At 33.7% G+C, this 14774-nt stretch overlaps 1 protein-coding gene across 1 annotated transcript in view; it reads right to left on the minus strand.

Moving 5' to 3' along the window:
* Positions 1 to 14774, minus strand: part of Taf5 (TATA-box binding protein associated factor 5) — a 281049-nt gene that overhangs the window by 23877 nt on the left and 242398 nt on the right. Inside the window, exon 16 of the mRNA XM_090409115.1 lies at positions 6155 to 6209. Coding sequence (XP_090265241.1) covers positions 6155 to 6209 — 55 coding nt within the window. The remainder of the gene's footprint in view (positions 1 to 6154; positions 6210 to 14774) is intronic.

Here is a 14774-nt window from a genome sequence, read left to right on the forward strand (position 1 = left end):
CTTCAAACTGGCCCAAGAGAGGACCAAAAATGTTGTAGTTACCTATCCACATGTTTATAACTTTGTTGGGTATTTATTTCCAAGTTGCAGCTGTTTAGAATTATGGTCAAAGGTTATAAGGCCTGTATATTATATTTATTAATTGTGTATGCTTCCAGCCAGTTTACCTGTTTTTGGGAATAACATACCCTTGAAAGTCTTTGCATCCTAGATGGGATCTGAAACCTGTCATCAAAGGGCACTGTCAATGCTCGCTGAAGGCTCCACTTATTTTCAAGAATTAGTGATGATGGGAAGAATGCTTTTCCCTCTAATTTCACTAAAACAAACTTTTTTTATATTTTTTTTTGATCCTTCTGTGCCTACTAAAATTGGACAGCTGCTGCATGAACAAAATTCACTATAGTAAATCTTTTACTATAACATCATTCCTTAGTCTGCCAAAGTGAGAGTTGGATGCATTTCTATATCTTACTGCATTATTATTATACTACTTAATAATACAGCATTTTATTCAAGGAAAACTTCATTATTTTTCATTGTAATTTAAAAAAGTCACATTAGCAATGAAGAGCTGCCATAGCTCAGTCAGTATAGATCCCGGGTTCCTAACCCGTGGGTTGCAACCCAATGGGGAGCGGGGGGCATGGTTATTTTTAGCTGCAATTATTTTTATAGGAAATTTCACCACGAAGGTTTTCAACACTTAATTATTTCAGTACGGCTCCATCGCAATATTCTACTAGTGGTTGTAAGGCTGATTTTTGATAAATGAAGGGAAGTGACTTAAGATCCATTGTGGCAGATACTTAAAAAATATCAAAGGCCTGCCGTATTCATACATATTAAACATTTTATATTATTTTAATTATTTGCTATGGTGGGCCTTTAATATTTTTTCAAATTTCTGTCACGATGGACCTTGATTCACTCCCTAAAAATAAAATATACAAATGCAGTGTTATCATTCTATGTTACAAATAGTAAACTGAAAAAAAATGTTCACATCAAAATTCATTTTTAATCGAGGAATCTAAAGATGAACTGGATAAGAATCTGAAGGAAGAGATTACTGGGCACCTTGAATCCCTTGAAAAGGATATTCAGCAGTATTTCCCTGAGCTTACAGAAGAAGCTATGCTGGTATGAAACCATTCTCTGCTTCCCTGAATATAGTCAGCATTCTAAAAGTTGCTGACTCAGTTCTAGTGTGCTATGTATCAGTCATATCCAAATGTCACCATGCTTAACTTTAGAGTTTTACTTCCATTTGCCTCTACATATCTCTGCGATAGTGGATTTTCAGCACTTCATATCAAAACAAAGGAGAAACAGACTGAATGTTGAGGATGACATGAGGTTGGCTTTAACAAACTCAGCCACGAAATTTGAAACTGGTTGCCCAGAAGCAAGTAAAACAACTGCATTAAATGTTACTTTAATTAAATATTTGGTTAGAATTTTTTTCAGAATTATATTCTGAAAAATTTATTTTTAACATGTTTTCTTTATCCTATTAAAAATGCCTTTTTATACAAATGTGGCAGGAGTCACAAGTTACTTGGCTATTATGAAAGAAGGTCACGACTCAAAAAAGACTGGAAAATACTGATATAGACAATGCTTTTTGGTTGGAATTCTGCCTAGGATGGGAAGAAGTTCATCAGGGTTTTACAACTGAAGGTGAGTTAAAGTCTCTCATATGGAGGTGGCAGGGCTTTTCCCTACTGAAAACTCAGCTTTTCATCACATTTACACACAGCAGATGATGTAGACTTGATTAACTGCCCTATCATAAACAGTAATGAGGTTTCAAAGGAGCCAAGTTACTTGGCTGTGAGAGGTCCACTGAGCTTAACATGAAGAAGGAAGAAAGAATATAAAAAAGAAAGGAAGAAGTTTTTTTCCTTTCGATGTACTTCCCCCACTCTGCTTTTAATGTGCATGCAAGTAAAACATCACAAGTGATATATATATATATATATATATATATATATATATATATATATATAACAAATATTAATACTGACTTACAGGAAATGCAGCTATTCATCAATGATGATCTAAAGTCAGCATAGGTGTGTGTGTGTGGGGGGGGGGGTTAAACCTATCACTTGCCTGTTTGCAGATTTTACGATCATGAGAAATGAAGAAATAAGAAAACAGTTATCCATAATTAACATAACAAAAGACATCACAAACTATAGAAAAAAACTGGAAAAAACACATAGAAAGAATGAACGAGGACAGATGGCCAAATATTGCTTGGAAATATAAACCAAAGGGACATTGATCAAGAGGAAGACCCAGGAGGAGATGGGCAGAAGACTTTTTAAAACCCTTGAAAACATTACAGGCAAACAATTGCCTAATACGGGAAGCAAAGAAGAAGAAAAGTGCAGATTTTTTTCTTTTTAAGTTGTCTGTTTATTAATTGCTGTAAATCATCTTCAGACATATTTGTAAATAATGATACTGATAATATCTTTATAGTACAGTTTTTGGTTATGCAGTTTTTTTAATTCATTTTTAAGGTGATGAAGGTTGGAATCAGATTGTATGATTTATAGCATCACAGACAAAAATACTTCCAACATATAAACAGAAAAGACAGGAGAAGTGGATACTTCGAAGTATCCACTTTGAAGTCACCTCAACAGTGACTTCAATAGATCCAGAGGAAGGATCTATTGAAGTTTGATGAGAAATATGGGTGTCGCCAATCATAGCAGTTGCGTTTCTTTGCTAAGGTCTTCGAAGTTTAGCTACCTATGATCTCACATTTACACACAGCTAACATGCTGATTTAAACTTGTGTAGTGGTTGCTTATACAGAATAGCCCATAAGTCACAAAGAAATTTAAAATGTGAATAACTTTTTTTGATTATTAATAACCAAAACCATTCCTGTCAGAGCCACAATGGAACTCCTAAGACACATTTCTGGTGAGTGAATAATTTTGCAAAGATCTCTGTATTTTTTAAAGACCTCTCTAAAGTGGTCTTTAAAAAAGTTCGACCTCTACATGGCTTTTAAACCCCACTGGAAACTTGCTACCTTATTCAATCATCCAAAGATCAGCTCCCTCCTCTCTCAGTGCTTGGAGTATATAAAGTACCTTGTTCCTGCAAGCTGGCTTACTTCAGACAGACGGGTAGATCAGCCACTATCCGTTTAGATGAACACAAATCATACATCTGAAATCATGACTATGGTCAATCTGGCCTTGCAGACAATGTATTGGATACAACTCACAGAATGTGTTGGAAGAAAACCACCATGCTCCACCATAGTAAATTTTAAATTTACTATGGTGGAGCATGGTGGTTTTCTTTTTAAATTTCCTTTTTAAATTTACCATAGTAAATTTAAAAAGGAAAGACTGTTTTGGAATCTGCAGTGACACTCAGAAATCAATGTAATTTAAACAAATACGGATGTATAAAAATTCCCAAAATTTGGTTGTCAGAGGTCCCAATTTACATCCTAGGCAACCTACAACCCACAGAGGGAGCACCACTAGATAGGACTTTGAGAGTCACTCACATGTTTCATTTAGTATTGTGGTGTGTGTGTGTGTTACAAGTGTTATTTCTACTCCCTGAAGATGTCTGTGACTGAGACAAAACATTGGAAGCATTAAAATTAGTTTTTAATCCTTTCCTAGTGCTGTAAATACTCCATTAAACCTCCAACATGATGTCTTCCCACACTTAAGCCTTAACAATGGACAAAACATTGGAAGCATTAAAATTAGTTTTTAATCCTTTCCTAGTGTTGTAAATACTCCATTAAACCTCCAACATGATGTCTTCCCACACTTAAGCCTTAACATATGGATTACAATGTAGAAAAATAGTTCAGCAGCATAATTCATAAGCACACAGGAACTAATATATAAACTATGGTCTACACTGAGTACAGAAATATTCATGTAACTTATCAATATGCAAATATAGAATCCTTAAGGAATAATTTTGTAGTTCTTGTTGATTAAAAAGTACTTTTGACAAAGATAGAAGAGAAGAAGTTTTCAAATAAGCCTCATAACCATTAGAATTCCAGCACCTTTAACTAAAAGTTTGGTGGATCATAAAGAATGGAATACTGCCACTGGGTAACATATCCATTGGAGAATATAATAGCACCGAAAAACCTGAATAGAAACAGAGACACTATCTTACTGTGAAAGGACAGGAAGAAGAATGCAAGAATGAATTTAACACCACAGATGGAAAAACAGATATACTTCACACAAATCTTGGAAACAGACCTAACAAAGAATTATCAAAACAGAGCTGACAATTTAGTGAATTGTTGGCTCTGTTTTGGTAACTCTTGGTTGGGTTACCAAAACAGAGCCAACAATTCCAAAATCCCTACATGTCCCAAGAAATTTGTAAGCAAGGTATTATTCCTTTGAGAAAATCATGGATGTAATTGATTTCCCAAAATACCTCAATGCTGATGGTTTTTTTTTTTTTTTTTTTTTTACAATTTATATAGGAAAATTCGATTCTTTATAAAAAATCTCAGATCACTTTATAATCCTTGTCAAGTGCTTCCCTATCAATAGTACAGAGCTCTTATCCACTCTGACAAAGTATCTTTATTTGCACACATACCACATGATGATCAGTAACAGTTAACAAACAGAAAATTTAAGAACTGATACTCCCCTTTCCCCAAACAAGTCCTGAGAGAGATAAGTGAAACAAGAAGTCTAATTAGATCAATCAAAATTAGAGGAGATAAGTGGTATGGACATATACTTCAGCATGATGGACTTGTGAAAAGAATAACTGAAGGTAAAATAGAGGGGAAAAGAAGAAGAGACAGACCAAAGAAAACACGGGCCTGAGGAGTTACCAGGAGATTAAGAAAAAAGCCAATGACAGAGCGGAGGAAATTGCTGCTGAACTACCAGTCCCAAGACTGATGCAACTGATGATGACTCCCCTTTCCCAAAAGGTCCAAAGCAGAGATTTTCTTTTTTTCTTTTTACATTACAATACAAAGTTTATTATTCTCATCACGTATACATAATATTTATAAATATACAATTCAAGTATTACTATCATATTTTCTGTTGGTTTTTTTTTATACTTATTTTTGGCTGATTATTTTGTTATAAACAAAAACATTTTCCTTATATATATACAAGTAGAGTAAAATATATTATCGGATAGTTTTCTAGTTTATAAAAATGTTTAAAATAAGTTAAAGAGTTTTTACAATTCTTTTGTGTGTAACCAAGGGCTGTAGCTATACTGGTTACTATTATTTCTAATAATAGATTTCTAATACAAGATTTACAAACAACTAAATGGAAGCAACAGAAAGCCTGCATACTAATTTCTGTGTGAAAGCTTTTAAGGAAAAAGCCCTTATCTATACATTTTGCCAAAAGTCTAACACCTAGGCAATATGTGGCATGTTACAAGAATGACATCTTTCATATTTGAGAGCACAACAAATAGCATTTAAATTAGCTTTGATATATAAACAGCCAACATCCAAATATATAATTTACACTCACATGGATGGACAAGAAAACACTAATTAAAATGCTATCAACAGCAAATGCTATTTGTAAAAATCAGATGATAGCAGCAAGAGCTTGCAAATTTCCTCATGATGATGATATTGGATACTCAATTCAGAAAGTAAAATAACAATTTATATAATCTCAAAAAAAGGCCACATGTCAGATTATTGAGTTCAAAGGGTGTATAACTCTACATCAACACAGCACTACAAAACTAGTGGCCTCAAAAGGTTTTTAAGGCCACTAATTTTGGAAACTTAAGATGAAAACTACCTTCAGCTCTCTTTGGTGAGATTATATTGCTAATTTGCAAATCCAATTTCAAAAAAAAAAACATTTAAAACTTCAGGAGTATACAGTAATAAGTATGATTAGATGACAAGACAAAGTTGAACAGACAGTTGTTTATTGAAGAGTAGAGCAGCAAGGTAAAGATATAGATTATAAAAAAAATTATTAACGCTTGTGGACAGAACATAACCAGAAGTTCACGATTTCGTTAGTTTGCTATTATTTGTCATGACTATATACTACATTTAAATCTTATTACTTATATAAAATTTTTATAAACTTTTACAATGCACCAATGGATACTGGATGCTTACCAGAAGATGCCAAAAATCTTCCACATGTTGAGAATGCTAAACAATGTATTGTTCCCTAATATTAAAAAAAATGAACAATTTAATATTTTTTTTCCACTCATTATGAATAATAGAGCAAAAATTCTAGCCTGTAAATTACTTCACAAACTGACCTATATCTATTTATACAACTTTCTATACAAATATCTTGCAAATGGCTTACACAACTGGTATGAGTTAACATCAAATTTTTTTAACAAATGAATAAAACATTTATTGAAACCATAATAAAATAAAATAAAAAATTTTTAAAGTTAATCTGATTTGGGGAGATGAATTTCCTCACCTGGTATTCCTGCTTATTGGAAACCTGAAGTAGCTTGAAAAAGTTCCATGTTTGTTATAAAGAGCAGGATTATTAGACTATGTGTGTGTGTGTGTATATAAATACAAAAATGAATATAAAAATATATTTAAAAAAAAAAATCCATAGCCCACCCATTGTACAAATGTACTATAAGTTTACAAAAACCTTTTATGGGTGGAATAGCCAGATGTTATGATATAAACTACCGACAAGGTGCAGAAAATAAAATCAAAGAATAAAAGATAAAAAGTTGAGTTGAATTTACACATAAGTTAGAGGAAGATATTAATGGGAGCAAGAAAATGTTCTGTGCATTAATGAAGAATACAAGAAATTACAATGAAGAACCAGATTTTTTTTTTTTTTTTTTAAATAAATGGAGATGGAAATCTTGTAGCTATTAGAGGCAAGATTAAGATGATGTGGCAACATTATTTTAGAGATTAGTTAAACAAAGATGAAATCAGTGAAGTAAAGAGAAATGAATAGAGGTGAGAAAGCTACCACTGAAATAGGTCTAGCAGAGATTGATGAAGAACAGAGGAAGACAATAAATGGAAAATCTCTTTAGATAAATGATTTGCATGTTGAATTGATCAGAGCTTCTGGTAGTTGAGGAGTGAAATGGCTGTGACATCTTTAGACTGATCTTGAGGAAGAATATGATATCCGATGATCAGACCAAAGGGATTACTGTCCCAATATACACAGAAGACTCGAAGAGGAAGTATAGTAACTACATAGGAATAACATTATTGTGTCTATGAACAAAGATCTATGAAAGGTTAATGGCAACAAGAATTAGGGATAAAACAGATGAAGATCTACAGAGAAGACCAGTTTGGTTTTAGAAAAGAGAAACTAACTAATGATTTGATTTTGGCTGTAAGGGAAATTACAGTGACAATGGAAACTTGGAAAATTTCTATTTGTGGTATTTCTGTATTTGGAAAAGAAGAAATGGTTATGATCAAAAATATATATGTTAAATGCAAGGATTATATGAAGACTAAATTTAGATTTAGAGTGGTTTACCCTTAATAACAGACTGTAACACGGAAGTCATCTCCACTGCTGTTCACTGTAATAATGAATAGCATCCTAGATACTGTTAATGGTCAGAATGGAAAAAACAGCTGTGTTTGCAGATGATGTGGTGATTTAGGTGCATTTAGAAGCAGAGCTACAGAAAAAAAACTGAACAAATGGAACAGTGTCACAGAACTATTTTACATATTAATACATTACACATTAATAGAAGAATGAGAACATGATTTTAAATCATCCGTAATTTGCAGTTTAATTCACACTAAATGAATAAAAACATTTACTTCATCATCACCACATGTTGTCACCATCCAGGAGAATGACTACCATTAGTGATTCATGGTTGACTATGGGAATAAGGAGAATGTGTTGAGGACCCTATCTCTTCCACAATGTTATAAGTATTCATGGCTGTAGATCCGTGTGTGTGTTCATGGGGCTGGTTTGCCTGTCTTTCCCAGACAAACCCAGGTCTTTCAGACCAAAGAGCTTCATCTATACTGATTGAGCTACAGAGGCTCCATTTATTTACTTAGCTACCAATATTTGCTAATTTTATATGCAGCATCTATAGAAGAAACTGAACAAATGAAACAGTGCCACTGAAATATGGGAACATGAACAGTTTGTCACGATTCATGATAAGTACTAACAATCACTTATTAGTGGGAACACTTTCTAAAAATTATAATGAAGATTACAATTTTCAGAAAGTATTGTTATAAAGAGAAGATGTACAAATCTGGCTATAGGAATTACTTCAGAATTAACTGCAAATCTTGAGGTTACATTTCCATCCACTGTCCGCATATACTGTGTACACAAACATACAAGTCCAGGACCTCATCCCTGTAAGTTGCCCATGGTTCTGTTAGGAAGAACATATGGATCGGTACATCCATCAATGAGATGCCTCCCCAAACCATCACACTACCTCCACCATAAGTGTCCCTTTCATGAATGTTAGCAGGATAACATGTTCCTGGTTCTCTATAGATCAGAGCACATTTGGTATCACTTTGTAGAGAGACCCGCAGACATGTTATCATCCCCCTTCCAATATCTGTGAAAGGGATATTTATGGTGGAGGCAGTGTGATGGTTTGAGGGGCATTTCATTGGGTGGATGCACTGATCTAAATGTTCTTCCCAGTGGAAAAATGAATGCTGCAACTTACAGAGCCAAGGTACTGGATCCTATGTTCATCGGTATGCAAGTGCAATATGAAAGACTTATTCCTACAAGATGATAATGCTTGTCCTCATTGAGTGAAGCTTATGGACCATATCTTCCAGAAGAGACTACCATACATATGGACTGGCAAGCAAGGTCTCCTGACCTTAACCCTATTGTGCATGTCTGGAATGTTTTAGATGTGTTGCTGTTCTGCATCCCCTTGCCAAAACCTTGAGGAATTTAGGAGATCTATGCAGGAGCAATGATATTGTTATTAGCAACTGAGCCCCTGGACAACATTATAAATGGTATGAAACATTGTTGTGAGTGCTGTATTGCTATGAGGGCTGACACATTCCTTATTCAGGCAGTTTGACAATCTCATTTTGATCTCTTCTTTTTTGAATTAAACTATTTATTTACAATTTTTGTGAGTGTTTCTCACAAAAAGTTTATCATACCCACGGGTCTTCTCATTACTCTTATGTTTGCCACTTATGCATCTGGCAGGCTCAATGACACAAAAGTTTATACACGACATGTTAGTTGCAACTCTTTCAATAGAATTTTATTTGAAGTTAGCATTTGTGATCTGTCTTAATGACATTAAAAATTTCATATGCAATTGAACAAACGCTAATTTTGCATAACTAAAAATTGGAGGTTTTGGTGGATCTTATCTAGAGATTTTTTTGCAAAGGCAAAAAAAAAAAAAAAAAAAAAAAAAAAAAAAAAAAAAAAAAAAAAAAGCCACTTTGATGTTCTACTCACAGAGTAACTTAGCCACTTTGTAACATTCTTGATGTAAAGTAGCATGATTACATTCTTAAAATCTTGTTTAAGTAAGGAAGCTGCAGGAGGTGTATTAAGAATTTTGCTGATTGTCTTGGGTTCATAATCAACAATGCATCACACAAGTCAATAATAAGGAATAAAGAACTGCACTACACGAAACAGAACTTCACGCTTAATGGTTATGAACCCAAGATATGATGAACTCTTCGCATCACCCCCTATGAAAAAACAGTGTTTATGAGATTCATTGCTCATGTGGCATTTGGTATGTAGACCAGACAGGAAGGTTGGGGGAGATCCATGTCTGAACACATAAAAGATATCGAAAAAAGAAGACAACGTAAATTAGACTTTGAATTCCATATTACTACCACAGGCCATCAAGTTTGGCAAAAAAAACAAAAATGCTATACATAACTATTTTACAAGAAAAATTTTTTAGGAAGCTCACAAATGCTTAGTATCCCCCACACAATGAAACACAAATCAAGGTTTAATCTTATGCCAAATATGGTCTGCTTTCATTAATAATCTAACCACCACGGACCTAGGATATAACAGACGCAATGCCACACAATTTGACAGCAACAACCTAGCAGTGTTCCAACATGCAAACAGTAATGAATTATATGTTTTTATTCTGGTTTCTTATTGGTATGTACCAGTTGTAAAGTTAGCATCTAATACATGTAATTAAATGTTTATAATCTTTTTTTTTGTGTAAACCATTTTTTTTTTGTACTAGTACACCTGATGATGATGATGATGTAAGTCGACGACTTATGGAACTTGCAGGGACTCAAATACTTTTTTTTTTATTATTAAATTCTTTTAACGGTCAAAGCTATATAACTGAGAGGAGACCTCCACATAGCCTTTAAAGGAATGTGGAGAACCGACAAGGGCTTCTGACCTAATGTCTAATCGTCACCATCTCATGGTGAACCCTGTTGGGTATCTACCTGGATACTGAACGAACGAGGATGGGCTGGCAATTTGGGATTTAGCCGACTAAATTGTATTCTTATTGCCTTAAACCAATATACAAAATGATGGTACAACATGACAAAATTTCATGCCAGCTGGGGCATTGCTTGGTTAAAAAAGGCCCCGTTGTTTTTGCCATGGAACCAGGGCGACGGCGAAAAGTAAGCTACCGGAACAAATCTGAAAGCACACCCCCAACTCAACATTGCCAGAGTTAAAGATTGGTGCTATCAATATAAGAAGCCTGAATTGGAAAGAAATGGCACTAGCTGAGGAATTAGATAAGAACCAGATTGACATAATAGGGAAGAGTGAAACAAAAAAGACAAAAACTGGTGAGATCTTTCTGAGCAATAAATACAAAATGTAATATTCAGGAAATGATAATCAAGGAAAAAGAAGGAGTAGCCATAGTATTCAACACAAACTACGAGGCTAATCTTCTTGAATGGCAGGCAGTCTCAAGTAGAGTGATGTGGACAAATATCAGAATGGGGAATTGGACAATGAGACATTTGTGCCTATGGTCCCACAGAAGGTTCTACTAAGGTAGAAGCGGAGGAATTTTTTCATGCTTTAGAAAAAGCAACTAACACAATGAAAAATGAAAAGTTGGTCCTTATTGGGGATCGTAAATAGCAGAGTAAGAAATGATTGTCAGACATACAAAAATATTTGGAGAAAAGAGTAAAACTAATAATAATGGCAAATACCTGTTGGATTTCTGCTCAGGACATGGACTGGTTATTACTAACACCATGTTCCAACATAAAAATGTGCACAAATTCACAAGGAGAGAAGAGGCAAGGAATAAGAAAAGTCTCTTTGACTATGTTATTGTTTGATAGTGATGTTTTCTCCTTGGTTCAGGACACCAGAGTGTACAGAGGATTCGAAATTGGAAGTGATCACTATTTAGTGATCACTTCCAATTTCAAATCCTCTGTACACTCTGGAAGTGATCACTATTTAATCTTGAGCAGGATAAAATTGAATTTCATATTGAAAAGAATAACATGTAACAAAGTTTTAAAGCAAATAAAAGTTGAGCAGCTCTCAGATGTGAACTGTAGACTCAAGTACACAAAGATTATTGAAGAAAAAATGAAAGAGTTTCAGAACAGGAACCAAACCTTGGAGATTCAGTGGCAAGCCTTGAAGAAAACTCTGATTGATTCAGCCAGATAGGCATGCAGTGAGGTTTTGTGCAAGGATAGAAAAATCAGAACTCCATGGTGGACACATGAAGTTAGAGAGGCAGTGAAGGAAAAGAAGAAAGCATATCAAAAGTTCCTGGCAAATAAGTCAGCTTTTACTCTTACAGAATACAGAGACAAATGTAAGAAAGCTAAACAATGTGTAAAACTAGCTAAACAAAAGTCATGGGAGGACTTTAGCAAGAACATAGAAAATAAATATCAAGAAGGTGGTAAGATATTCTGGAGGTTGTTGAAGAAGCTTAGAAATGGAGGAAAGAGTTCTGTAAAAGGAGTTAGAGATGATAAAGGTGACATAAAAACAGGAGAAAAAGATATCCTTGAAGTATGGAGTAATTACTCAAAAAAATTGCTAAATGAAACAAGCAGTGATAGCACAGCGGTAAAAAACACTCAACAGGCATACAGTCAGGAATATACATTCATACTTGAAGTAGAAAAAGCCATCAAAGGCTTAAAATGTGGAAAGGCAGCAGGAGTAGATGATATTCAACCAGAAATGCTGAAGTATGGTGGTATAAAAGTCTTACAGTGGCTGCACTGCATAGTTCAGAAAATCTGGACAGAGGGTCAAATTCATCATGATTACTCCAATCATCAGTAATTCGACCCTCTGTCCAGTCTTTCTGAGCTCTAATAGTACCCATATATAAAAAGGGAAATAAAACTGAATGTGAGGATTACAGAGTATTTCCCTACTGAGTGTTCCTGGAAAGATTTATGCAGGTATACTTGAGAAAAGGTTGAAAAGGATTGTGGAAGAAAAGCTTGGTGAAGAAAAAGCTTGCTGGATTCAGGACAAATAGAGGCTGTCAGGATCAGATCTTCACTTTACAACAAATAGTTGAGAAAGTATGGGAATATAACAAAGATCTGTATTTAAGTTTTATAGACCTGGAAAAGGCATATGACAGGGTGCCAAGAGAGAACCTGTTCAATACGCTACAGTTATATGGTGTAGATGGGGCATTATTGTAAAAATAATCATAATTAAAATTCTGAATATTTTTACGAATTGTTTATGTTAAAATGTTTATTAGTTTTGTTTTCATAATACGCATTGTCGGCACATGCGATGTGCCCGTTATGGAAATTGTTTTGTCAAAAGTGATATGTAAAGAAGTCAAAAAATTGATGTACTTACCAGATTTGATATCTGTATTACTTAAAAGAATTTTATTGTAATTTAAAATTATCAAAGGTTGTGTTTTATGAAGACATTCTCTCTTGTCGCTAACGGAGACAACGTGTCAGCCATTATTTATACCTAACTTCTTGCTTACCATTTTCATGGAGTGCTCATGCTTGCCCGAGAAGTTTGATGTGTGATTGACAGCTGACAAGAAAGCGTTCGGTATCTGAGTAATGGCTGTAAACAAATTAGCGTTCGGAAGAAAAATTAGAACACAGGCCAGCAGATATTTAGGTTCGGAGAAACTGAAGTTTTTTTATGTGACAGTCGGAGGAAAATTAATAGTATATTCCGAAAAAGGAATTGTGGAACTATTAAGTTTTAATGTGGAATAAGTATATTGATAAATAAAAGGGAAATATTGCTATAGATAGTTTTTAAAGGATTATTGGAAGATTTATAGTAGATTCCAAAAAGGAAATCGTAGAACTGGAAGTTTTTTTTTTAAAGTGGAAGAGTTAAGACTGTCATTAAGCATAGTAAATAAAAGAAGAATATGCTATTTACGTCTTAAAGGAATGTTCAAGAAAACTCTGATTAGGAAGTTTCATCTGTATTAAGGATGTCAGATCTAACTATTATTTCTACTAAAAAGAGACAAAATTAAGTTTGGAAGAATTAATGTGTTACATAAGTGATGAGAAAGGATCCTGTAAAAATTAAGAATAGAGTCATATATCTTTGGAAAAGGGCCTTGACAGAGAGAGAAACTGGCTATGAACATTTTGTCATTTTGAAAACAAAGTGTTTAGTCTTAAGTGTAAGTGTTTATTTTAAGAAGGCCTTGGATCCAATTAAATTTGTAGTTAGTTATGTAAAGATGTTTGAAATGTATACATATTGTTTTTGTTTTATTAAATGTGTTTATTTTGTATTTTGGTCTTGAGTCAGTGATTATTTGGATTCTGAAAGAAAGAGTTAAGATCATTGCACCAATTGGAGTGAACCCTTGTGCGTATAATAACATATAGGTACACTCGGAATTAAAAAAATAATTGTTAGAAACAGAGATTATCTTTATGGTAGGATTAATATTAAGATAATATCTAATGAATTTCATATCTATATAAAAATCCACCAATAAGATTTATGGGAGATTCCGAAAAGGAAATCGTAGAACTGTAAGTTTTTCTTTTATTGGAAGACACAAGGGTTCACTCCAATTGGTGCAATGACCTTAACTCTTATCTTTCAGAATCCAAATAAATCACTGACTCAAGACCAAAATACAAAATAAATACATTTAATAAAACAAAAACAATATATATACACTTCACACAACTTTACATAACTAACTACAAATTTAATTGGATCCAAGGTCTTTTTAAAATAAATTTACACTTAAGACTAAACACTTTGTTTTCAAAATGACAAAATGTTCATAGCCAGTTTCTCTCTCTGACAAGGCCCTTGTCATTTTCCTCATTTTCTTCATTTTTACAGGATCCTTTCTCATCTCTTATGTAACACACATTAATTCTTCCAAACTTAATTCTGTCTCTTTTTAGTAGAAATAATAGTTAGATCCGGCGTCCAGTTCTACGATTCCCTTTTTGGAATCTACTATAAATCTTTCAATTAGTGTTTCCTCATTCTTTCAGAATCCAAATAATCACTGAATCAAGACCAAATACAAAATAAACACATGTAATACAACAAAAACAATATATATACACTACAAACAATATTACATAACTATAAATTAATTGGATCCAAGGCCTTTTAAAAATAAACTTACACTTAAGACTAGAGTACCCATATATAAAAAGGGAAATAAAACTGAATGTGAGAATTACAGAGGTATTTCCCTACTGAGTGTTCCTGGAAAGATTTATGCAGGTATACTTGAGAAAAGGTTGA

The sequence above is a fragment of the Typopeltis vanoorti genome, chromosome 2, assembly GCF_054136105.1.
Source record: "Typopeltis vanoorti isolate ZY-2024b chromosome 2, IOZ_Tvanoo_1.0, whole genome shotgun sequence".
NCBI lineage: Eukaryota > Metazoa > Arthropoda > Arachnida > Uropygi > Thelyphonidae > Typopeltis > Typopeltis vanoorti.